The 26,359-nt window shown below is 43.5% G+C and overlaps 1 protein-coding gene across 1 annotated transcript; it reads left to right on the top strand.

The window, feature by feature from the left end:
• The first annotated feature begins 59 nt into the window (after positions 1-59).
• DTL (denticleless E3 ubiquitin protein ligase homolog) lies at positions 60-23,920 on the top strand. Its single transcript, XM_074578229.1, has 15 exons — positions 60-194; positions 355-480; positions 1,585-1,683; positions 2,009-2,070; positions 2,162-2,282; positions 2,736-2,801; positions 3,978-4,093; positions 4,762-4,835; positions 6,851-6,954; positions 8,295-8,399; positions 10,379-10,491; positions 14,160-14,249; positions 16,046-16,181; positions 20,045-20,907; positions 22,426-23,920. The coding sequence occupies exons 1-15, from the start codon at positions 143-145 to the stop codon at positions 22,492-22,494; spliced, it is 2,196 nt and encodes a 731-aa protein (XP_074434330.1). The 5' UTR covers positions 60-142; the 3' UTR covers positions 22,495-23,920.
• The last annotated feature ends 2,439 nt before the right edge of the window (positions 23,921-26,359 follow it).

Below are 26,359 nucleotides of genomic sequence, written 5' to 3'. Positions count from 1 at the left end.
GCCACCCAATCAGAGGGAGAGGGCGCGGCGCAACCGGGCGCCTGCTGACCAATGAGGAGCCGGCGGCCGGTTTGGCGGGTCGGTCGGTGGCGGGAGTTGGTGCTACGAGCCGGGCCCGCGCGCGCGTTAGGCGTTCTTGACCATGCTGTGCCGCGCGCTGCTCCGCCGCTCCTCGGCCACGGCCGCGCCGCCCCGTGAGTACCGCGGCCGCACCGCTACCCCCGTCCCGAACCGCACCGCCGCCGGGCAGCGGGACCGCCGTAGCAGTGGTCCCGGTGCCCCCCGCCACTCCGGCGCCTCCACAGGCGCTGTGGGGGTACCTGGAAAGGTGACGGCCCGTCTGTCTCCTTGTAGGTCGGTCCTCGCCACTTCCCTTGGAGCACCTCTTGGATAGCTACCAGTGCAGCCACGACGATGACCACCTGTCCTACGGGGAAACGGGAATGCCGGTCCCTCCTTTCGGCTGCACCTTTTCTGCAGGTAAAGTCATAGAATCACAGAATGGTTTGGGTTGGAAGGGACCTTAAAGATCATCCAGTTCCAACCCCCTGCCATGGGCAGGGACACCTCCCACTAGACCAGGCTGCTCAAAGCCCCATCCAGCCTGGCCTTGAACACTTCCAGGGATGGGGCATCCACAAGTTCTCTGGGCAACTTGTTCCAGTGGCTCACCACCCTCACAGTGAAAAATGTCTTCCTGATGTTTAAGTCACCTTCCCAAAGGCCCTTTTAGGTGCCGGGGTGTGGGCACCGCTGTCAGTTGTTTCTTTGTGGGTTTTTTTTTTTAAATATATCTCATGATTTGGTTTCAGAGTTTCTTGGTTTAAAGTGAGCTGATAATAGTGTACTTGCACCCAGATGTGATATAAATTGGATCATGGTGCTCCTAGATGTACTGGTGGAAAATATTCCCTGCAAGAAGTAACTGCAAAGCATTTATTTTAGTGTCTCTTTGTTTCGGCTTTGTTTCAAGGTATGTCCTCTTGGTGACAGTGCTCGGCTACATAGTTGAAAAATTGGGCCTTGTTCAAAATATATAAAAGATATAACAGGATGGAGAATAGGATGTAGAAATCAAAGAGGTTGATGCACGTCACTAGACATGTAGAGTTTCCCCAGGAAAAATATGTGATGAGTGAAGAAAGCATGGAAGTTCCTGAATCTTTAGGACAAAATTCTTTCATTTGTCATACTATTTTTGGTGTGAGCTTATACCTTTCTCCAAGGCAGCTTCCGGCTTTTCCAACTGAGATCCATAAAAGGTACTGGAGATTGTAGAGGACAGGTAGTATAGGCACAGAAAACTGTAATTAGAGAACTATTACAGCTGGTAAGAGAGGCCATGACCTCAAAAGTTCCTCCTGGAGCCATTTGATTGCCCATTCCTGAATGGAACGTCTAGAAAAAATGCTTGCCAATATTTCTGCATTTTGAACGCTTAAATTGCTATGTAAATACTGTCCATTTCACAGCTATCTATTTGCTGTGTGCCCTATTTAAAGTGTCTGTGGCCCTTCACAAAGAGCAGGGTCACGATTATGAATCAGCTACATAATACACAAATACGTTTCAATTTCTTTTCAGCCCCAAATTTGGAGCACGTACTGGCAGTTGCAAATGAAGAAGGATTCGTTAGACTGTATGATACTGAAGCTCAAACCACCAGCAAACTCATCTTTAAGGGTAAATGTTATATAGAATGTGATCTGCATTTGATGTGACAAGTATGTAACTTACTGGAATCAAAGAAAGCTTTTTACAAGGCATTTAAACATAAATGTGGTCAGGACTTAAATCCTTTGCTGAGGATATTTCATATCTTTGCTGAGTCTTCTTTACCAAGCAGCAGCAGGAGTGTGCTCTTACAACAGCAGTAGTAAGTGAATTGTTCTGTGTTGCCCAAGGCGAGCTGTTGGCAGGTTTTGATTTCAGTGTCTGATGTTCTTTAGTGTTCTGCAAAATATGCTGTGATGCACTGAACTAATCTTGGCTTTTGTTTTCTTGTTAGAATGGCAGGCTCACTCAAATGCTGTATTTGACCTTGCCTGGGTACCAGGGGAACACAGGATTGTAAGCAGTCTTTTGCCATCTGACTTTATTTTTAATGCTTTGGAAACTGTGTGCAGAAAATGACTAAAGCTTTTTATTTTTTCCTCTGAAGGTCACTGCTTCAGGAGATCAGACAGCCAAGGTGTGGGATGTGAGAGCCGGCGAGCTTCTTGGCATATGCAAAGGTCACCAGTGTAGCCTCAAGTCGGTTGCTTTTTCTAGATTTGACAAAGGTAAATGTTGATATTCCCTGTTGTCTGGTTTTTCCTCCTTCTTTCCCCCTGTCACATTGGTACTTTTGGGGATAAAAAAGGCTTTGGAAACTGACAGTTACAAATAGCAGAGGCCGACTGAGCAGCAACCCAGCCAGTGAAGCAAAACTAACTTGTTGGAACTTCATGGTGACCTGATGCTAACATCTGCACACTTCTGGCCTTGGGCAAGTTTAAGATATGATACCTACTTCCATACATAAGTGTGTAAATACTCTTTTCATAAGCTGGTTTCTCTAGAGTAGTAGTGAAAAAAGACTAGGAAGAGTAAGGAAACTAGTCAAAAAGCATGGCAGAACAATGATTTTCGTGTTTCTAGGACTGATATCCCAAGTTTTGGGGCAGAAGAGCTAGAGGCACACAAATTAAATGAACACTTTCGGAAGCTAATAGCACTCCATTTCTTTCTCTCAGCTGTATTCTGTACTGGAGGCAGAGATGGAAACATCATGGTTTGGGATACCAGATGCAACAAGAAAGGTAACTGAACTTTCAGATACGTATCAAAAAAGCTCAGTATCTTGTGTAAAAATAGTGCTCAGATGTACTTGTTGGAAATGCTTTCAATTACGATATAGGCAACATTTCAATAAGAAGAGGAGGATTGTCAGATAAGAGTGTACTGCTTTAGTACAGTAAAAGGATGGAATAGGTATTTCTTCTATGTATAATACATTTTCCCACTTTCTAACAGTCTCAGATTTGCAGCATGATATACGTGCTGGCCTGATAATACTCTTTATATTGGCAAGGAGATCAGGGAGTACAGAATACATCCCTGTGTGGAACAGCATGGCGATAGATGGGCTGGGTGAGAGTGCTTAGATCAGAACCATCCAGAGGGATGAAGCAAAGCTGGGAAGGCTCCTGCGACAGTAGGAATGCAGGCAGAAAGTGCAGGAGCAAAGGAGCTTGTGAGTGCTGGGAGCAACTGAATATATTGTGGGAAGACATATTAAATGGAGGGTGAGCTCATTCTGCTCCTCTCTTTCTGTTTCCTGGAGCTTTTCCTTCCCCAGTCAGGTCATGCCCTTATGCCTTCTCCCAGTTCACTGCTCTATCCCAGCAGTTTCCTGGCCTATGCTGCCAGAACATGTCATGTTCTTCCATCAGTCTCGGGTTCCCTGGTTCTTCAAACTGTCAAGTGGGGGAAAAGGGAGGCTCCACGTGACTGAAGTGGAAGGTATAGGAAAAAGAGTAGAAAAGTCACTTTACTTTAGTAAAGCAGTAAGTTTCATAAAGTGAGAAATACCAGACAAAAGGCTAAATAGAAAATTATAAAATGGAGTAGAAAAGCACTGGAAGCCTTCCTGTGAGTGCAGTTCTGCTCAGGATGAGATGGATTAAATGCTCCACACCAGGACGCATGCTGAAGACCAGACCGAAGGGTAATGATTTGCAAAGGCAGCCTGCCTAGACCAGTTTTAGTTTTAATGTCCTCTGTAATATTTTGTAATATGTGCTTCTGTTTTCTACTGTGTTCTTCTCATTGTTTTCATATGTAACTAACAATTTTTGTTTTCAGAATACATTAATGATTTTAAAGGTTAGTCTCAGTCACTTTCTAGGATGTATTCCAAGCTGATGCCTGTTTTATTCAAGTGATAGCAAAATTGCATAGAAACTATTAATCGAGATGTCTTTGATTTCTTTCAGATGGATTTTATAGGCAGGTGAATCAAATCAGTGGAGCACACAATGTGGTTGACAAGCAGACTCCTTCCAAACCAAAGAAGAAGAGGCAGAACCTAAGAGGACTTGCTCCCTTGGTGGTAGGTATCTGAGGAACAAACGAAACGTAGGCCTCTCTTCTGAGGACAATTGTTATTCATAGAAGTCTTCCTAAGTAATTATCATGAGAAATATTTGGCTTGAATGTGGTAAATACTTCCATTTATCTTTGCAGAGATAGGTTTCTGTGTCATGGTCACTTGTCACAGCTAATTTTAGACATTGTTTAGTTGTCTAACAACCCACATGCCGCCAAAGCCATCTTTGTGTAAATGCCATGTGAAAATACATCTTTTTTTTTTCCAGAGAGGAAAGGAGAGGCCAGCATTCCGTTTTTTGAGGGGGGAGATAGGGAGGGTTGTATTTTTTTTCTTTTTTTTTTCCCCCACTGATTTGACTACACAAATTACTGCCTTACTGGAGTAAAACCTGGTCTTATTTAATTTATTAAACCTTGTGATGAAGGCAGCTCTCTTATCTCTGACCTGAAAGGTATAATCTCAAACTGCTTCCCAAACACTAACCGCTCAACGGCAATTTCACTGGTGGGAGTGTTCCAAGGATTGTTGTGTCCTAAATGGCATCTGGTATTTCCAGGTTCTCCTGCCTGGCTAGGAGGAGGTTTTCTTGGTATTCGCTTGGCCTTGAACTAAGCAGCAAGATCTTGCTGACCTTGTAAGAAAATAAAATATTTTTTTTTCTTTTTAAGGATTTCCAGCAGAGTGTAACTGTGGTGCTGCTTCAGGATGAGCATACTCTTATCTCTGCAGGAGCTGTTGATGGGTAAGGAGGGAGGATGCCTGCTTTTCTGTCTCTTCTGTGTGTTCTTAGTGGCACAAAGAGATTGGGAGATTATTATTTTTTTTTTAAGATCACTCAGTGGCCTACAAGGCCAGAGTTACTGTTAGGTAGAATCAGCAGAGCTACGCTGTCAGCTTGCATTGGCAAAGCTGAATGATGCTTTTCTTCCTTACTGGAGATTGCAGCGCTGGGACAAATTGTGCATATGTAGTAAATACTTGTTTTTACTGTCTTAGGTATGGGGCAGTTCTTATCATCTCTCTCTATCCTCATGGACTCATAGAATCATAGAATCATAGAATTGCTGAGGTTGGAAGGGACCTTTAAGATCATCGAGTCCAACCTTTAACCTACCCTGACAAAAGCCACTTCTAAACCATGTCCCTAAGTGCCCCATCTACCCTTTTTTTAAACACCTCCAGGGATGGTGAATCCACCACCTCCCTGGGCAGCCTATTCCAATGTTTAATAACCCTTTCAGTGAAAAAATGTTTCCTAATATCCAATCTAAGCCTCCCCTGATGTAACTTGAACCCGTTTCCTCTCGTCCTATCACTTGTCACCAGGGAGAAGAGGTCAGCCCCCATCTCTCTACAACCTCCTTTCAGGTAGTTGTAGAGGGTGATGAGGTCTCCCGTCAGCCTCCTCTTCTCCAAGCTAAACAACCCCAGCTCCCTCAGTCGTTCTTCATAAGTTTTGTCCTCCAGACCCCTCACCAGCTTTGTAGCCCTTCTCTGGACATGCTCCAACACCTCCATGTCCCTCTTGTAGCGAGGGGCCCAAAACTGAACGCAGTACTCGAGGTGGGGCCTCACCAGTGCCGCGTACAGGGGGATGATCACTTCCCTAGTCCGGCTCATCACACTATTCCTGATACAGGCTAGGATGCTGTTGGCCGCCTTGGCCACCTGGGCACACTGCTGGCTCATATTCAGCCGGCTGTCCACCAACACCCCCAGGTCCTTTTCTGCCAGGCAGCTTTCGAGCCACTCCGCCCCAATCCTGTGGCGCTGCATGGGGTTGTTGTGACCCAAGTGCAGGACCCGGCACTTGGCCTTGTTGAACCTCATACCATTGGTCTCAGCCCATCGGTCCAGCCTGTCCAGATCCCTCTGCAGAGCCAACCTACCCTCAAGCAGATCAACACGCCCGCCCAGTTTAGTGTCATCTGCGAACTTACTGAGGGTGCATTCGATCCCTTCATCCAGATCATTGATAAAGATATTAAAGAGAACCGGCCCCAGCACCGAGCCCTGGGGGACACCACTTGTGACCGGACACCAACAGGATTTAACTCCATTTACCACCACTCTCTGGGCACGGCCATCCAGCCAGTTTTTTACCCAGCGAAGAGTACAATATAGGACCACGAATAAACAGACTATTGTTAGACAGTGAGCTGTTTTGGCATGCAAGTGGGTGGTTGGTGCCTATGTGTAGGTGTGCTTGAGAAAATGTTGCCTTGAGTTACAAAAGGTGCATTCTTTTAGGTGCCAGAACCATTGCAGCATCTTGGAGCTCAAGCAAACTCATTGATTAGGATGGAGATTACCCGCTCAGGACTTGATTCTTCAGCAGTCTCCATGTGGTCAGAGCCTTTCTGAGGCAGATAAGATTGACTCTCCTGCCTATGGCTCGTGAGAGAGGCTTGCTCCTGGAGAGCAACAAAAAACTCAAAGGACTTAATTTTTAAAACTACAAGTCAGGAGTATAAAGGCATCGTTGTATTTCCATTTACTAGTTGAAGAAAGTTGACTTTGCAGGCTCTTGTTGCCTCTTGTGTTAGTTACAGAAGACAGTGCTGCTTCCTCATCCATATGCAGCAGAGCAATTGTTTTGCTTTCAGCACATCTCTGCTCTACTTCTGCTCAGTTGTGTTCCTCAGCGCTGGACGCACCGCAGCAATGAGCAACCTATCTTCCCGTGCTCTTAGAAGGCCCTAGCAGCATTGCAAAAGAAATTTTGAAGTTGAAGACACTTGTGCTTTTCTGTTTCAGTGTGATCAAAGTATGGGACTTGCGCAAGAACTATACTGCTTACCGTCAGGACCCGGTGCCTTTCAAGTCTTTTTGCTACCCAGGGACCAGCACTCGCAAACTTGGTAAGTTATTGGAGAATGTATTTGTTAAAGTGCAAAGTGAATTAAGAAATACTGACAGTTCCATCTCTTACCTTTTTAGCCAATAATTTATAAGACTGACAAGCTCAGTGGGGTATTTTGATTGCCAATACCAAATTTTCAAGTTGAAGTGCCCCACTTTTGTACCATTGCACCAATGATAAAAACTCGCAAAATCTTCAGCAGTGCATTTTCGTAAATGGAGATGAGGGAATACTAGAGCTCTTGAGATAGAAATTAGCTAGTCATTTTGATGCATGAGTAATCAGATTGAACTCTTCCTTTGCATTGTATCTTGCAAAGACAACAGACCAAACTGGGTTTTTACATTATAACCTTCAGAGTCAAGCAATACTTGAAGCTGTTTGTTATCAAAAACAATAGTGCTCTTGTTCGTTTTGCTCTGTGCTTCTTTGTATCTTAATGCCTTACAATGCTCTGATGCAACACAGTAATTCCTGATGACTTGTCTAATCAATTATCTTGACGTGGTAATGGTCAGTGTCATTCCCAAGAACAAGAGGGAAATCCTCGAGGAGCTGGTTGTGAAATAATTTGCTTGTAGGGAAAGATTTTTCTTGAACCTAAGTCACTAGCAAATCAGAAAATGGCATATTCCACCAAAGCATGAGAGTCTGATGAGGGGGGATCTTATCAATGCTTATAAATACTTAAAGGGTGGGTGTCAGGAGGATGGGGCCAGGCTCTTTTCAGTGGTGCCCAGCAACAGGACAAGAGGTAATGGGCATAAACTTGAGCATAGGAAGTTCCACCTAAACATGAGGAGGAACATCTTTACTTTGAGGGTGGCAGAGCACTGGAACAGGCTGCCCAGAGAGGTGGGGGAGTTTCCGTCTCTGGAGACATTCAAAACCCGCCTGGACGCGTTCCTGTGCAACCTGCTCTAGGTGACCCTGCTCTGGCAGGGGGCGCGGACTAGATGATCTCCAGAAATGCCTTCCAACCCTACCATTCTGTGATTCATTCCGTGATTCTGTATTTATTTTTAATCTCTGCTTTTACAATTGGTTGTTCCTGTTACCCATTTGAAACTACCAAATAAATCACTCACCTGCTCTGAAGGTGAGATTCCTCCCTAAATATCACCCTGAGTCCTCATGAGAAAATGTAGATGTTATTCTAGAAACCTTCCTTCACCAGCAAGTGCTCCGTCAAACAAATAAAATTTCCAATGACAATCTCATATGTGATAGAGATCCTTTCTAAATTTCCCTCTCTAGGCATTTCTGTGAGAATGCCTGTTTTCCAATATGTTTTTTGTGGTGTTATTTCTTATGAAGCATTTCTCTTTTTGTCTATAGGATATTCTAGCCTGGTTTTGGATTCCACTGGTGCTAATCTGTTTGCTAATTGCACTGATGACAGTATCTACATGTTCAATATGACAAGTTCAAGGACCACTCCAGGTAAGCATATCTGTGGAAATAGCTGCATAGGGTGAGTTTCTCCCTATGACTTAGAGAGATAGAGGCCAGCTTGAACGCTTAGGAAACCTATTCCATGCTCTTACGTCTCAAGGTACTCGGGAGAGAAGGCACCTGTTACGAGGGCTGTTCCTATTTTGTGTTAAGCCATCCATATAAGATTAATCGCAAAAAAATTACATAAGTGCAGATACTGATTCACCCAGTCAGAGATTAAGAGTAGTTTGCATGTTGACTCTAGTTACCTGGTGAGGAATGGCTAGTGTCCAGCTGCTACCCACCTGAAGCAAGTCTGAATCTTCTGTTTACTGGCAGAAGTGATTTTTCAAACTCTTGGATGCGAATCCATGCAAAGTGATCACCTGATAATGTTGTATTCAGATATTTTAAGGTATCTTTTAAATTTAGCTTCCACCACAACTTCTGTGAGAAAGCATCCCCAGCATGTTGTAGAGGTGCTTCAGCTTTTTAGATGCCTTCAGCTCTGCACTGGTGACCTTTACGTTGACAAAATGGCCCACGGCCTTCGGTGCACTAAGCTGCTTTGTCATAGGCCAGCGGCCGCTTCTCAGAAAGCTGCAAAACTTGTTAGATGCATTCCAGCCAGACACATGATTTAGTTTCCATTGCCTTTTTCTCGGTCTCTCGGTTAATTGAAGTTAAATGCACAATGTGTCCTTCTGTTTGCTCTTCAGGAAGGCAGTCTGGTGGGTGGGAATGCTTCCAGAGTCGAGAAGCGGTGCTAGTAGTAAATATTAATAGGACGGTTGTTGAGGTTAACCCCGGGTGCCACCGCTGAGCTGTGGAAATGCACTCACCAGCCTGCCCCCCCGGCAGGAGACGGCTCTCTCCAAAGCAGAGGGCATTCCACCCTTGGCCTCCTCATGGAGCTCTTGCCTTCTGTGTGCGGCTGATAAAGCCCGGCGAGCGATCTCCGTTAATCCGGCTGGATGAAATTTGTGCGGCCTCTCGGCGTGCTCCTGTTCCCGCAGAGGGCAGCGCCTGCCCGCCGGTCGGTGCCGCTCTCCTGGCTCCATGGCTTTCATCCCGGTTGCCACCGCTCTTACCCAGTATGGAGGCCGCTGCAGTCTGCAGGGGGACGTGAGGAAATCTTCGCTGTAATGGGACTTGCTGGCAGGTCTGGCTTAGGAAGGGACTTGCCACTGTGCTGAAGGAGCTGTGGGTAAAAATTAATTTTGGGGTCTCGCAACTTTTCGAAGACCACCAAAGGCAGCCACGGGTCCCTCTGGTCTGTGGGTCACCTCCTTTGCCAAAACCACTATTAAAACAGGGCTGGTAGCGGGGGTTTCCTTCTACATCGTGAAACTGGCCCTTTCTGCCCCGATGAGAGGAGGGGACGTGGTGTGGCCGAGTGCTCTAGATCCACACTCGGCTTTTGTGCTGGCTGCCGGCTCTTTGGGCCCTCGCAATAGGGGGGACAGCAGCCATTCAGGCTGATGGTTTCAAGGCTTTAGCAAACACTACTGAGGCTTTAAATACGGGCAGCTAGTGACCGTGGCTGACACGATGCAAGTTTTGTTGGTGAAATAAGGATGCTGGCAGCAGGAGGAAGGAGAAGCAAGTGCCTTGCTAATGTAGGGGCTCTGGAGACGCGATGGAGGGAGGAAGAGACAAGCAACCTTAACCCAGAGTAGTGGGGCAGCCCAGGTGATGTCTCGGCCAGCTTGTGATAGGGGTAAAGCTAAAGCTTTAATGAAACTGCCACTGCTTCCTAATGCTGTGGAGAGAGCTGTTGCTTCATTTGGGAAGCCTAAAGGGCTGTAGTTTAATAAAAACTTCCAAGCGGGAGCCCCATAGCAAAGGAGCAGTGCAACCACTTTCTCCAGAGGATGTGTGGCTGGGCAGGAAAAGCCTGTAGGATCAGCCCTCCTTGCGCAACTGACTGTGCATTGAGTGGGGCTCTTATTTTCTTTTTATTTTCTTCTCCCTTCTCTTCTCAGTGGCCGTTTTCAGCGGGCACCAGAATTCAACCTTTTACGTCAAATCCAGCACCAGCCCCGACGACCAGTTCCTGGTCAGTGGCTCGAGCGACTGCAACGCCTACATCTGGAAGGTGAGGCCCCTGGGAGAGACCCAGGCGTGCAACCCCGGAGCTGCTCCGCTCTTCCGTTTCATTTGCTTTTCATGTTCACGTAGGACACTCCCTACCTCCCACTCCTACTCAGAGCAGCGTGGGGTTGGCTCCTGGCACATTGTGCCCGGAGTGTGTTTGTTGCTGTCAAGGCTGGATGTAACTGTTTAATGTAAAACAGAGCTAACCTCCTGCCATCAATACGTCTCTCATCACTGCTGCTTATTGCAAGTTGCTGATCTTAATCTGGTTTTAATGGGCATTAAAATCCTCTTTCAATCCTGTTGATTCAGCCAGCTATGACAAGTAGACAGACAGTTCTCAGTTCATATTTAGCAATGGTGCGCATTAGCAGAAACCTAATAATTTAATTGTTTTAAAGGGCACTCTCTCCCTCCACCTCCCCTTTTTCCAGCTCTTGCTTCAGACATAGCTTTTTCTCATGCTTAATTTACAGTAGTTAAAGCCTTTGTATTACAGCGAGGGCTCAGCCAGAGCCTTCAGCAAAATTCCAAAGCACTGCCTGACAGCCAAGAGGCTTCGTCACTTGGCATCTTGCACTGACGTGTAGGAAATGCAAATGTCACCAAGTTAATAGCAGAGACCTCAGAATAAGGCATGCTTCAAGTTCTCTTCTCCATACTTGACAGACATATGAGAACAGAGTAGACTTTTTATTGAAGTAGAATAGACAGAAACCACAGGTGACTGCATATTTCAGTTTTGGGGTAATTTTTAGGGAATGCTGACTTGTTTACCCCATTCACAATGAGTTTGAAAGTAAAATAGAAACGTTTCAGAGCGGAGGGTCAGCCTGCTGAGGCTGTGGTTTGAGCATGTAGTCTCCTTGATTTGAGAACACTTGTAAGCAGCTAGGTTGCTTACTCAGTAGTAGCAGGAGTGGGGTAGCATGGCTGCTCCCATGCCAAGTGGTTTAATTTTAACCTTCCTCATGTTCTGTGTGAGTTCAGCAAAAATACCTGTGCAAACTTGAGCTGCGCATCCTGCATTCGTGTGTTTTGACACTTTCTTGGAACATAGGCTGGGACTGGGTTGAGAGCATTCAAGAGTGTTGTTACATCTCAAAGTTTAAGCATCTAAGCACATTTAAAATGCATTTGGATACAGAAGGCTTCTGTTGCTGTCACATCTGAGTGACAGATCATATTGCATATTTATTAAATAAATCATACGATGATTACTTTTATTTTAATCCCATAGTCATGTTAGAAAGTGTGACTTTGAGCAAAACTGTCTCTTTCGAGATCTGTCATATCCAGAGGCTTCTTAATTTGTTGTAAATGTTGGCAGATTTTACTGACTCTGAACCATATGTACCTTTCCTGGGATGAGGACTTATTATGCTGTGGAAAAAACATGGTTAGATATTGCACGAGCAATTAACAGGTAATGTTGGAGAGAATATAATGAAGAGTGCTAGCTTTCCATATCTTGAGAGGAATGAAAGGCAGAGGAAGACCTTGTTGAGAAATGAAAGGCAGAGCAAGACCTTGTTCACTCAGATTATTTCTTTGAGAAACTTTGCAGCAGTGCTAAGCTGTGTTTGGGTCAGCAATTCCCAGGGAACACTATGGCTAGAAGTTATTGCTGATGAGGATGCTGTTTCAGTCTGTTTCCTTATATAAAGCACTTCCAGGCAATGAACACTTGCTTTATTGTGTTGGTTTTGCTTGTTTTTTTTCTAATTACTAGTACGTTGATTAATGAACTGACTCTTGAACAACGCTAAGATTATAAAAGCCAGAGAGCAGAGAGGTTTCTCTCAACAAAGATGGTACCTAGCTGAGATACCTTCCTGGTAATAAAAAAAAATCCTTTAAAGGCGTATACTTCCATTGCCCTTTTATTCCTTTGGTACGGACCACTCCAAGGTGACCATATTAAGTCACCCTTTGGTCTCCCCCAGCATTGGAATTTAAGTGCTTCTGTATCATGTGGTGTGTAAAACTATATACACCATTTTATGCGGAATCTTGAAGATGGATACAACAGCTGTTTCAGTGAGTAGAGTAACTAATAAAGTCCCATTTCCTAGGTTTCTCTTTTTAACCTTTCCACAATAGCTCTAACTTCCCGACCAATATCCTGTCAAATCAGGCAAAAAGCAGCATGTGCTGTGGCTAATCCCGACTTCACATGCGCAGCCTGGCCGACTGTCTTCTGCCAAACACAGCGGACACAGCTATAACTATGCATCCTCCTTTAGTTCACAGTAATTTAAGTTGGGTGTAGTTGGTTTAGTTTACATTAGTATAGTTAAAACCATTGTGTACCAGCAAGAATAACTCTCTTCCTCTGCCTTCCTTTCATCAATCAGTGGCTACTGGACCGCTGTTGTGTCTGTTATGTGTGTATAGCAAGACCGTTATTGAATGTAGACAAAGGTGTTCTCTGCACCAAGATCTCCTGTTTATTCCCTAAATAGGGATTAAGTTTCCATGGTATTGCATGTTTTGGCAAAGAAGGGAATAATCTGGCCGAGGCACTTAGTGGATATTTAGTCAAGTGATTGCCTCTGCTATGCCAGGAAAAAAAAAAAAGCAGCCTATTAAGACGAACCCGTTTGTATCAGGACAACTTTAAGATCTGAAGCTGAATATTCAATTGCAGTTTTGCAGGCTGTTGTAGGAGGTAATCCGCAAGAGAAAAACTTGTGTGTAGATCAGAAGCCTTCCCCAATGTCTTGCATCTTCCTTTGAGATCCATCTGTAATGGCTACTCCTTTTCCCATGCCATAAAGGATCTGTTCATTCACTTAGTCATTTATGCAAATGTCCTTGATAAATCCCCCTTATGATGTCATGTCAATAACGGTGACTCATAGCTCCAGAAAGGATTGCCTGCTGAAAGCATGCAAAACTTAGATATAATGTCTGTATGTGTGTATGCATGTGTGTTTTCTTCCTTGGGCCACTTACTGCTAGCTTCAGTTGTATCTGTCACTTATGTGAGCTGCAATCAAAGATTAGTAGTAATACTGTAGAACAGGAGGAAGATTTTTATGAAGCATATAAGAGAAATGGACATCATTTATTGAGCATGAGTGATTTAGGGAGCTTTTTTATGAACTCTTAAGGGGGTCTCTGGTCCAGCTGCTTGGTTGGAGGAGGTACAGGCACACAAATGCCAGTTCTGAAGCCAGTGAAGGTTCATCTATAGGATTTTGGTGGTGGTGGTTTTATTTTTTTAATAAACCATTGACCTGTGATGGGAAGTTTGTAAAACAGCAGCAGAACATATTTGCCTATCCTGATTCAAAGTATGAGCTTCCCAAACTTCTACGCATCTTACCTAGAACAGGTAGAGGTGCTTAATATAGTAAAATGCTTGTGTCGTGTTTTGGGCTCACAACTCTGGAGGCAGAAATCCTGTGCATAGCAGGAATTGAACAAGTGTTTCCAGGCAAGTCACTTCATCTCAGTGCTGACCAGCTGCTTCACCTCTAGAAATGAAACATGAACTGATTCTTAGGGCTCCATCAGTTGTTGCCTCATGATAACAGGCTAAGAGCATTTGATTTATTCATCTCATATAGGGAAGATGCTTCACAGGTGGGCTGTGGGGTCTTCATGATATATTAGGCTGTGGGGCTTTTGATTGAATACATGTTTTTTTGTGGAATTTTTAAGGTTTCTGAGCCCAGCCTTCCTCCACGGACACTCGTTGGTCACTCTCAAGAAGTTACCTCCATTGCTTGGTCTCCTTCAGACTTCACTAAGGTTTGTTTTCTGGAAAATTCTCTTTCCCGTGAAACAATACACGTGATGTAGCGACATCTACTTTTCAAAATTGTGTCAGTATTTGTTTATTTTGGTGGAAATTTTTAGTCAATCGTTTGTAAAAATGTTCATTCAGGGGGGCAGTAAACCAATGCTTGTCACATGAGTACAATGTATCAGAACTTTTTCATCATTTTGAAATATTTTAGGCTATTTGATAAGACCTAAGAAATTGCAAATAAACAAGAACCTCTCCTGATGAGGGCTTGTGACACAACCTGTAAGAGACAAAACTGTGAAACCATTTAATCAGGGCTTTCATAAGCCATAAGCTTGTTTTGTGGTTCCATGCTTACAGCTTCCTTACCTGTCTGACCATTGATACATCTGCTAGTCTTGTACAGAGTGGCAAGAAGTTTTGAATGCCCTTTAAAAAACATGTGGTCTCTTTTCATTGTGACTATTTTTCAAAATCTGCGCTGGTTTTGTGACATATTTGTGTGTTCACCCAAAAACATACAGTGCACCAGCTATCACTAAAAGGAAGAGAACTGCAGTAGGAGGTTGATTCAAATGATTGGCCTAGCTCAAAATGAGAAAACCCTGAAAATTCCCAGCCAGTGTCCTAATAATAGCCAGTATTTTCATCCCACGGTATTAAGCATGTCAGCCACTTTCCCTGGCTTGCACTACAGCACTGGGTCTCAGAAAAGCTTTGCAGTGCAGGACACTGGGAGTCTTGCAGGTAAACAGGATGAATTGTTCTAGTTGTGTAAGATGCACAAAAATATGAGAACTAGCATTTTAGATGCAATCTGTGACCTAGAGGTAGCCCAGCATCCTGATCACGCTGTGTTGGAAATGCAGACCAATACAGCCTTTAAAATCGTTACTGACACAGGTAAGAAATAGTCAGACACTGTACAGACGCCGAAGCATGAAGAAAAGTGGAAAATGCGGTGCTAAGACAGGTCAGGAAGCTGCCTGGAAGGATTTGAGAGGCAAAGTTGCTTTCTGTAGGGACAATATTGGTGTCACAGAGGTCAGCATAGAGGCACTTTCCCATCCAGATTACTATGAACTTTGGCCACAGCATTTCCTTTTTGTTGATGCTGATTCCCACGTGAGTCACCAGTTAATCTGCCCAAAGAGAGCCATAAAATGTGGGCTGGGTGGGTTCTGCTGCTTCTTCAGATGAGATTCCACAGATCCTTTAGGAGCGCGTGATGCTGCGGCGGGAATCTATTCCAATGTTTCTAGCAGAGTTGGTTTCTCTGCCAGCTACTGCTGACATCTGACTCTGAAGAGATAGCGCTGAAGGCCAATGCAACAGCCTTCCAATGTCACCTTCTCAGTGTGTTGCAAATGTTTGTCCCCAAGCAGAAAAAGTCCCAAGTAACAGAGACAGACCTAGATGCAGGTGCAAAAAGCGGCATGCCTGCTTTTGTCTATGGAGTGACTGAAATCTCAAAATATGCCCTGGCCCTTCCTGAGCAGACCGCCGCCTGTTACAGAGCTATGCAAGGCAAACAGTTACTGGTGACTGTGGTTTCTCTAGCAGAAAGACACGAAGGCGGCAGCCTTGCCCGCTTTAAAGCAAATATTGCTGTCTGGCACAGTAATGAATCAGAGTTGAGTTGTTTTGTTTGTTTTATGGGAAAATCTTGTCCCCCCTCAACCAGGCTGCACCCTCATTCATACTGGCGTGGAGTGTCGGGTGTGGCTGTTCCAGTTCACTTGGCCAGTGATCCACAGGATGTGCCCTGGTTATTCCAAGAACCTAATTTATATTGTAGATTGCCACGTGCTCTGATGACAACACTGTGAGGATTTGGCGCTTACGGCGTCATCCTGAGGAGAAGAAAACAGCATTCAACAAAGTCAACTTGGTGGGCTGGGTCACTCAGAAGAAACCAGAACAACGTGCAGTAGGTAAGGCCCCTGCGCTGAGATACCTTGCTCTGCAGCATGGCTTCTGAATTTTGGCTGTTCTCTGTACCAAGAAAAGCCTTTGGCTTGCCTTATTAGTCTTCTATTTTTTTCATATTAGGCCATAATTGATATAGCCAGACAAATACTTCTACTTGTAAATATTTCTGCCACCAACAAGACAAGCTGGCTGAAAAACCTTACGAGGATGCCAAAGTCTATATGACCAGACTGCAAGGCAAATATTCATTGATACAGCTTGTTGGGCAGCCAGATCTTCAGTGGATACCAGCAGGGTTCAATGATTGAACAGCCAAAGGAGATGTCACGTGTGCACGCACCGTAGCAACAAGTCACAGGTTTTTTTATATCAATTAATAACTGAGAGCAGTAAGATCATATGCTTTTTCCAGCTTGCTAGTGCAGCTGATGTAAAGGGCTGATGGCACATATAGAGCCTTGGAACTCTGAAGTGTTTCCTCCTGCCCAGTAGTTAAATTCTGCACAGATTTCTTTGCTGCTGCTATCAATATTACATCTCTTTCTTCAGCTTCATACAGTGGTACTGACCGTCTATACAGACAAATGCCACGTAGTGAAAGTACTTCAAAAATGCATGTAGTCAATCACGATGTGATCATAATGTTCCAGAATTAACCAGATGAACCAGTGTTCATCTATTCACATGTTAAGGCTAGTAACAAATGCGATACCTTTCTATAAAGCCTAGGCAATCAGACCAGCTATGCAGCTTGCTCTCACAAGCTAGTGAGCAGATCTGGGCTCTGTAGAGAAGCTACTCACTGGGCAGTATCCTAGAACCACAAGAAAGGAGCCGCGGATCATAGCACTACTTTGAGTTGTCTGAAACCTGCATTTTGTTGCAGTAGAGTAGGTGAAAGGAGAACACCCCCCCCAAAAAAGTGAAATAAGATGAGCTTCACCATAGAGTAGCTCCGAAACTAAGAATACAATAGCTTCCCAGCAGCTGCTGGTGTGACTTCCTGTGTTCTACCTATCTTCTCTAGCCACCCTCCAAATGAATTTCACCTTGGCTAACACAAAGAAAGGCTGAAGGTCTGCAAATCCCACTAATGGGATAACATTACCTCTAACCTTTTGCCAGGGAGTAACAGTCTTGCAGGAAGTTTGCAGAACAATAGCAGGGAGAGTGCCAGGTCTGCTCCGTAGCTGGTAAATGGTGTTTGTGTGTGCACACACTCTGCTTCTGGAGGGCTCAAAAATCACTTTTGTGTACTAGATTCAGGAAAAGAGAAGTAAGCATAGGTCTAGTCCAGAAACCTGAAACCTAAAGTAGCTTGTACAACAAAACTTTACAATTCAACTGTGGCAATTATACTAGAAAAATAAGTGACTTCTACTTGCTCTTGCTGCATTAGAGTAACACAGGAGGGAAGAGGAAGTACACAGACACTGCAAACACAACAGCAGGCTTCCTGCTGACCTTGGCTCTTGAACACAAAGCACGTGCTGTTAGAATGTAGGAGTTACCTGCAGAGACTGATTGAGAGCTGCAAGCTAAGTACTATTTCAGACCTGCTGGGATGAGATCTAGGTAGCTCCCCACCCATTTATGTGGAACAAATTGTGAGACTGAGATTGTGTATTGACTGTTGACCTATATCGTCAAGCGTAGCAAACACAGTTTCCTTTTCTTTAGGAATTATTTTTGTGGTTTCCCTAAGTTGCACTACTTTCTCTATGTTTTTGTGTAACCACATTTCTGGAGCAGGCCTGTGCATGGACAATTTATGTCTCTTAAATCTGGAGACTGATAATATCAGTCTAGAAGATTTGTAGCAGAGAAGGTAGGAAACATCTGAAATAACCTGCTTTGGTGTTATGCAGGTTGACTGCAGGTATTTACGGTATTGTACTACATGCAATGGCAGCATAAATGCAAACAGCTTGGAACTGGCTTAGTAGAAGCTTGAATAATGCATGGAGTCTTACCAAAAAGCCCAATCTTCATATTCTTTATCTCAAGTTTGGGTTTGCTTCTTGCTGTGACACCCACCCAACTCTCAGGATAGCTTTTATTCCCGTATCCAGTGTCTCCACAGTATAACTTTCAGATTGGACTCAGATTGAGAGTGTTCATACCCAGCTAGTCATGCAATATTTCTGCTGTATGAATTTGTAGATGGTCATTAGGGATCAAGAATGGTTGAGTTTGCTACTTCTACCTCTAGGAGCTTGGATTTTTAAGCGCAACTAATTCCCCTGCTCAGATATTATTGTCTTGTGAGTGCTCATTAAAGTAAAGATTAAGAGAACCAATCTTGGCCGTTACTCTCTCTTAGTCCAGATTGAAGCAAGTTGTTATGAAGTAGCATATTTTATCAGGAAAGGAGCCTTTAACTCTGTTTTGTGTGTTAGAGTGATTTGTAGTGAGATCAGTTAATACAGGATCCTATTTCATTTTGCTCTGATTCACCAATACTTGTATTTTGGATACTAGGTAATGCAGTAAAAGGAAGGATCAAAAGAGGCTTAGTGTGGTATATAATCAGAGTCACATAGGTACTCACTCGACATGTTATTTGTGAGACAGCCCAGCGTCCTAAAGAAAATGGCAGGTTATGCACACTAGACTTCTCATTGTTGTAATGAAGTGCTTTATAGTACAGTGCTAACGGTGAGAATTAAGAGTTCAGATTAAACCCCTGGTATACAGAAAATATTTAGATCTTTTGTGCTCAGCAGTGGAAATGCATAGAATAACTCAGGTGCTATCCTATTTAATTGCATCACCGCAAGTTAGATGAATGAGAAAGCAGGCATCTAACAAACCTGTTAATGTGTTCTCTGTTGGAGGGTGCCAGAAATAAAAAAAAAATAACTAAAAATCCCCCTCTAATATCGCTGCAAGGTCTTTGCTATATATGATTCCCACTGTTACTAGTGAGGTCTTTATGCCCCTACCTGTGACTACTGTTTTAAGAAGCTGGGTATTCAGAACCTCTTTTTTAAAAGCGGTTACCTTTTAAAGGTTACCTCTCGGCTAGTGAGCTCAAAAGCCACTGTGAAGTATCTGTTTGGGAATTGTTTGTTTTAAAGAAATAACTTACTACAGTGACAGATTTTTTGTTTGGAATTTAAGTCCTTGTTCAGGAGGTGAAGAATTTCTCACATTTCCCTGGGTGTGGTAAATAACTACCATCTTCATACTAATATAGCATCGCAGAAAATCATTCAGCAAAAAGGCAAGAGAATGAAATTATGTCCTTTCCTGTTCTCACTCTTTTCTTTTCTTTTTTTTTTTTAATCTTTAAAATATGCAACTATTAACACCTGACTAGGAGCATTATTCATATGGTAGGGCATTATAGCATGTGGCTTCCTTGGTATTGTAATTAGCTGTGGGACTTGCTTACTGTACCTTTGTCCCTCAACTGACTTACGCAACCCTTAAAGGTGGGAGTGCAGGTGGGGACCAGCCTTGCTCTCAGGCAGCGTCTCCGTACGGAGCTGTCTGGAGCGAGCCGCTGCAAGGCTTCCAGCAGGGATAGATAACCTTGGAAGATTCAAGATTGTTTTGTCTGTCCGTCAGTCCCTTGGCCGTAGCTCACATAAGAGTGCTCATTAAAGAAGGGATAGACATCAGACGTTACACAAACATGCTGTATTATACTCGTCAATACGATATAGGATTTTACATAGGACTTGTATCAGTTTAACTGAAATTGGAGGGATTTATACAACCTCTTACTTCAAAAGAGTATGTCTGAGAAACAGGGTCAGCACTGAATTCCTCTCCTAGTTGGAAGGGGTGTTTATAAAAGGGCTGTCTTTAATCTGCTGTTCTGTGTTCCTCATCAGACTACTTGTTTCTCCCCTATCAGGACCGCCAGCCAGCCCACAGAGTACTCCTGCCAAGGCCTTCACAGTGGGCAGCCCGTGCATTTCCTCACCACGGCCGGCTGCCTGTGCTCCCGTTTATTCTGGAGACCTTCCCCTGTCTACAAACACTCCAACAAGCACTCTCAAAACCCAGACGGCCACAGCCTGCACCCCAGCCAAGCGGAGTGGAGCCAGTCCATGTGCTTCTCCCAAACTGATCCCTTCCTCCAAAATGTCCATTAAGCATTGGGTTACAAGGACTCCGTGCTCTTCTCCTCCAGAAGTGGGGAAAAAGGCTCCTTCTCCCAGAAAAGCCCTGGCAGAAGTCACCCAAGGCCTCCTGGAAGCCGCTTGCTCTCCTAAAGCCCCACACTTGCCGTTTGAAAAGCGTGCCAAGAGAAGGCTTGACTGCAGCAAGGAGGACGATGCAGGGCAGAACTGTCTGCAGGACTGTAGCTGTGTGACTGAACTGGACTATGCAGCTAAGAAATCCAAGCTGAATTTATGTCACTTGGCTGCAGACCAAAAAGCTTGTGATGAAGGCTCTCTCAGCCTGGCTGACTTGGATAACGACCGTGAAGGCTCCAGCCGCAGCCCAAAAGAGCCTTCCTTCCCTGGAAACCATGTTAATCCATCAGGTGTCCAGACTCCCCCCCATCTGTTTAGATCTCCATGTGGGAAAGACACTGAGGTAGTAGATAAAGAGAATAGTTCACCTGAAAGAAAAAATTGGTTGTCTGCTCTGGGAGAGAAGCTACGGACTGGCAGAGCTGGCAGCCAGAGCGCATCAAACAGCCCCCCATCATCTTGCAGTCCTGGTGGCAAACGACGAGAGGCTGTGGCAGCAGCCACTTCGCCGAAAACTGTAAGTAGGATGGTCAGTGACAGTTGTTATGAAAGAAGTTATCCCTAGCCGCCACTCTCCCCTTGTTTGTTCTCTCCTGCTCGGGCATTCAAAGAATTATCTGATCGCTTTGATTATGGACAAAAGGGATGCTTTCTGGCCTAATAAGCCAGATACATTGATGCTGTTATCTACTAATACCCTCCGTGCAGGAACAGAATTTTTAGGATGGTAGTGTCCCTCATTTTAAAGGGACTTAGGGCACACAGCAGCTCAGAGATCCTCGCGGTCCCCAGCTGGGTGTTCGAAGGATGTAGCCGTCATCTGAAATCCGGCTCTACTCTGAGAAGCACAGTAATGACAGCACCTTTCCTGGCAGATTTACTGTTTATGTGTTCACCGTCACATCTGCCTGTTTATGTTACTGGAAAGCCACATTAGCATTGGAAGAAAAAGGTAAATACTATTCTAGCCCAGGTAGCAAAAGAATTTGTTACCCATGTTAAAACCATGGGGCTAAATAATGCCTTCAGTTCCTTCAACTGAAAACTAGCAGAAAACAAAGGAATTGTAAAAGAGTCAGAGGGCAGGATTTGACCTACATAATCCTACTTTTGATGTGCAAGAAGCCTGGCACAGAGCTCATCCTAGGATCTGAAAGATAAGCTAATAAAGCAGCCAAAAAAGGTGGCATGACGGCAGGAGGGTTTAACATGCAAACTGAGAAATGATAATTACATTTTTTTAAACAAACCAAACTTGACTTGTCTCTGAAGATGGACTCCAAGTCATACAGTGTCTTTGACTGAGTCTTGTTTCAGTAAATGTTAGGTAAATTTTCAATCATCAAATTTTAGTGGTACTCTCAATTGAATATCGGATGCTAGAATTTTTTGCCATCATTAAGGCTTATTTGGTATCTCATCTCTTACCCGATTTCCCCTCTTCCAGCACTGCTGTCAGATATGAAGTGGACAAGCCACCAGTCCTTAAGTTGCGCATAGCAGCTGATCTCTCTCTTCATATTGTGGTTGCACCAAGAAATCTTGGTTACAGGAAACCTACAACTACTTGTGCTTTATGCTGTACTTGTTGAAACACAAGACAGAAAGATTTGCCCTGGAGAGGGATTACTATAGAACCTTTCCTGCCCAATATGCTCTAGCTCAGATTTCAGGATACCCCTGTGTTGTACTCAAAGCCTGAGGAGGTGTCTGGAATACCAGCAGCATTCGTTGATCTGCTACATCTTGGAAATCTGCAGCTCTTATCTGCTGTAGGGAAGCTGAAACTGCAGCCAGAGTGCTTGTTCTATGGCAAGTAAGACAACCCTAGGTTTTAGCCAGTGTTTCCTGTAGGTAGTAAGCCTCTTATCTGTGAGACAAACAGTCTATAGTAAAGAACCTTTCATTTACTATCTTACTTGGGAAGCTAAACAAACTGGAGTAATGATGGAGGGGAGACTTTAAGACTCCTGCAGCCTATGAACTGTTAACCTAGAAACTTTTCTTGTTGATTTGGGTTTTTTTTTCTTCCTAGGCTGCAACCACTTCAGTTTCCATGAGGAAGATCTGCACGTACTTCCACAGAAAGCCACAGAACAACTGAAGCGACATGTGGCGGTTGCACCTGATGGATGTTGACACTGTGGTATCAAGACCAGATTTAGCAACACTAACAACGATGCGCCGGGATTACACAGTTTGTTGTCAGACATTCACAAACTTGGGGTTTTATTCTTCTGTTTTTAAAGCTGTTAACAGTTGAAGTCAGCTGAGTGTGGAAAATCTACACAATACCTACTCATGGTCTCTTACTGACTTCGGATACTGCATTTTTTTAATAATGAAAAATGGAGTATTTTTTACATGGCAACTGTTATAGTCCAAAGACAGCAACAGCTCTGCTGTGCATTGTTGACTGGCACATATAGCTTGTCAGTTTATGTTACTAATCTGCCATTGAAACTTCCTCTATTTAAGAATAATGTGTAAATCATCACACCCTCCTGTAAAGCAAGTGTTGAAATGTGTGTAGAGAAACTTACTGGAGATAGATCTGAGCCCCTTCATGCTGAATGGCGTTTCTGCTGTTATTCCTCTAGTACCACAATGACTATCCGCTTCCAGCAGGGAAGTTATGAATGCGTTGAGTAAATATAAAAGACTTTTAAACACCCTGTCTCCATCCCATGGTCATTATAGTATAAGAGGAGGCAAAGTATAACCAAGTACGTAATGCCTGTATTCCTCTTGCCATCCCCTTTCTTCTCCCGGTCTGAAAATTTACCCACTTAGCTGGCTCTTGAACCATCAGCACTACAGCTGTTGAGTCCAACAGCTTGTCATTTCTCTGACATAAAATACTGGCCAGGTGCATTAGAAAAATTAGTTTGATCTATCCCAAATAGGCATCCCATAAGAGCCTGTTGCTTGGTCACCTCTTACAGATTCAGCCTGTAGCAAAGGCATGATTAACTGCTTATAACATAACTTCATAACACTTTTATAATACAGCATCTATAAAATAATAGCTTGTAAATTGGCGGAGGAGCACTTGACATTTTAGAAAGCACTTCACAGAGTTTACGTGTTATATATTAGATGCTTTGCCATAGTAAGTCGTCACTGGTGCTGATAGAACAAGGTCACTGAAATGAGATCACTGTCCTGCTGGCAAATGATACTAACTCCTCAGTCATGCATTCCCCAGGGGGAGCTCGTAGAAGATCCTTATCTTAGGTTGGAGCATTTACTCTGTCTTCTGATATTATAGTTCCTATGAACTTTAAAAAAACCCAACAAAACGCACCAAACCAAACCTCTGAATCCCTATTAAGTTTTTCTACAGCAAAAGAATTGAGGTATTTGAAGGGGGTGTGATCCAACTAACTCTTGTTTTCCATCTGAAATTTTCACACCTACTTTACAGTAGTATTAAATAGTAAGATAGCTGAAGGGGATTAGAGGAAAACATGCTGGTTTGTATTTTATGTTGTAGGTTGTATTTTGCAAGGAAATAAATGACTTGAGAGAAACTGCCTTTGTGAAAGGTCTCTTACAGCTATGAAGCAAAAGAAAATGTGCAGTGTGCTTTTTTAGAAAAGAAAAGTAGTCATTAAGTTGCATCTTTTTTGCAGGAGCACTCAGGTACATATAGGGGCCAGAACAACGTTCTCCTGTTTACTGAATTACAGGCCATCATCCCATGAGCTTTGAGGAGATGCCATTAGGAAAGTGGGAAAGGTAATGTAGTGCTTCAGGCATTTTTTTATAGTTCTTGTTTAAAAAAAAAGGATTTTAAAAAAAGTAATTATCTGAATAGATATAGTATCTTGGGCAAAACAGGAATATAAAAAATCTGTTAGCTTAATTTTAACCTACTTCTGGACATTGAGATAGATGGAAGTAGTAGAAACATAACATAAAATAAGTAGGTTTGGGATTGAATTCTGTCTTAATTTTAGTTATTAGAGCAACTGTGTAAGGTACAACCTGCCTTGCCGACAGCCAGTTTTTGGTGCAGGATTCTTCCGTGTAGTTTGTAAATAACAGGTTGCAGAATAAGGAGATGTGGACCCTACTGAAGTACATGAGAGTCGTCAGACATTTCAACAATAGGATTTCATGTTCCTCCACTTCTTTCACAATATTTTCCTCCTCCAGAAATGTTCCAGCCAAACCATTATCTCCTATATCTTGTAAGTGGCTTCCTAGAGGTGATTTACACTAATGCATTACCACTTGGATGAATAATATTGTGTGGGGCTGTGAGATTTCCTTCTTTCAAATTGTACTCATTTAGTGGATCAACTTGTTTTATGGACCACCAGGCATAATTTCTTTCATCTTAAGCTGAGGTGAACCTGGCTCAGTGCCTAAGAGAATTAACTGAATCTTGCATTCTTCTGTCTCCAGTTGCCTTACCTTACTGTGCTAAAATCTTGATTGCAAAAGCATAAAAGAACTGCTGACACAAATCATACGTGAAGTGGTTTAAGGTAACCAGAACTGTCTTTACCTGGGACACTTGCTGAACTAAGTGTTCAAAGAACTGAGCTCTTCTGGGTCAGCAGGCTATACCTCTGAATTACCTTTACTTCTAAAGGCTTTACAGAAACTCTACTCCATGTTTGATAATCAAATTCACCCTTTTCAGATATTATTGCCAAATCCTATGTATATATCCCATAGGATATATAATCCTATGTATATGTAAATCCCACCTTTCGTATCTTGCAGGTTTTTCCATGTAGATGATACTGCTTACTGATGTCTTGTCTCTGTCCTCAGTGTTTACCCTCTAATTGCCAAGTGGGATTTGGGAAAGACCACAGCAGTTTATGAGGATACTCTTTCCAATAGCTTTTACTACTGCTTTGTTAGAAGTTATGCCTCTCACTGCTCAGCTATGAGCAGTCAGTCAGTTTAGTTTAATAGCGGTTTGACGGTGACTTGAGCTAACCTGGCTTGGCAAAACTGACGAGGCACTCCCAGGATCTGTACAGATGCATGGTCAGCAAGCCTTGGCAAGCATTTCTTCATGTAACAGCACTGACTTAAGAATCCCTTGGGGAAGCTAACTACAAAGAAAACAAAAAAATTTAATTGCCTCAGTTCCCTGACTTAGCAGCTAGTTATACCGAAACCGTTGAGGTGACAGAAGTGAGGGTGTGGGGACAGCATTGCCTCTTCTGTCAAACTGTCTCTTGATGTGTAGAGTTGCCAGCTTCTTGTTGGTCAGGTAGTGCTAAAGTCTTCCTTTGGCACCATTGTTTCTGCAGCCATTGACCATGACTGAAATCTGGATGGTCCATCTTACCTTTGCGTGTCCACACCACCCTGTAAACTGACTTACAGAGGTTAAATAAAAACACTATTGTGGCACTGAAAAATGTTCTAGGTGCTATCTGTATGCAGTATATAATTTCTTAACAAGATTTGTTTAGAAATAGCTGCTTTCCAGACAGGAATTTGCCAAAAGCATTTGGTAGCTGGCTAGAGGTATCACCATATTCATGTAGGTTTACATGTAAGCCTTGCATCCGGAATGTCTCTTAAAGAGGTTTCTCAAGGTCAAATATTAAAGAGTTTTTAACAGCCAATACTGGTTTGGCAGTAAATGGGAAATAATGTTTATCTTCAGGTCCATTGCAATCAAATTTCATTCTTTCCCTCCTGAAGCTGACCTAAACAGTTTTCCAAGTGAGTGGAAATTATCACCCTCTGTTTCTCTACAAAGAAAACCAGAACCCAATGGCTTGCATTTTTTCCTCTCTCTGATTTGTGTATAGCCCAGTGTCGTGGTTTAACCCCAGCCAGCAACCAGGACCATGCAGCGTGTCACTCACTTTCCTCCCAGTAGGGTAGGGAGAAGAGGGAGAAAAAGGAAAAAAACCTCGTGGGTTGAGATAAAGACAGTTTAATAGAACAGGAACGGAAGAGAATAATAATAATGGTAAAAGAATATACAA

Source organism: Larus michahellis, chromosome 3, assembly GCF_964199755.1.
Source record: "Larus michahellis chromosome 3, bLarMic1.1, whole genome shotgun sequence".
Lineage (NCBI taxonomy): Eukaryota > Metazoa > Chordata > Aves > Charadriiformes > Laridae > Larus > Larus michahellis.
This window is presented reverse-complemented; position numbering and strand designations above follow the sequence as displayed.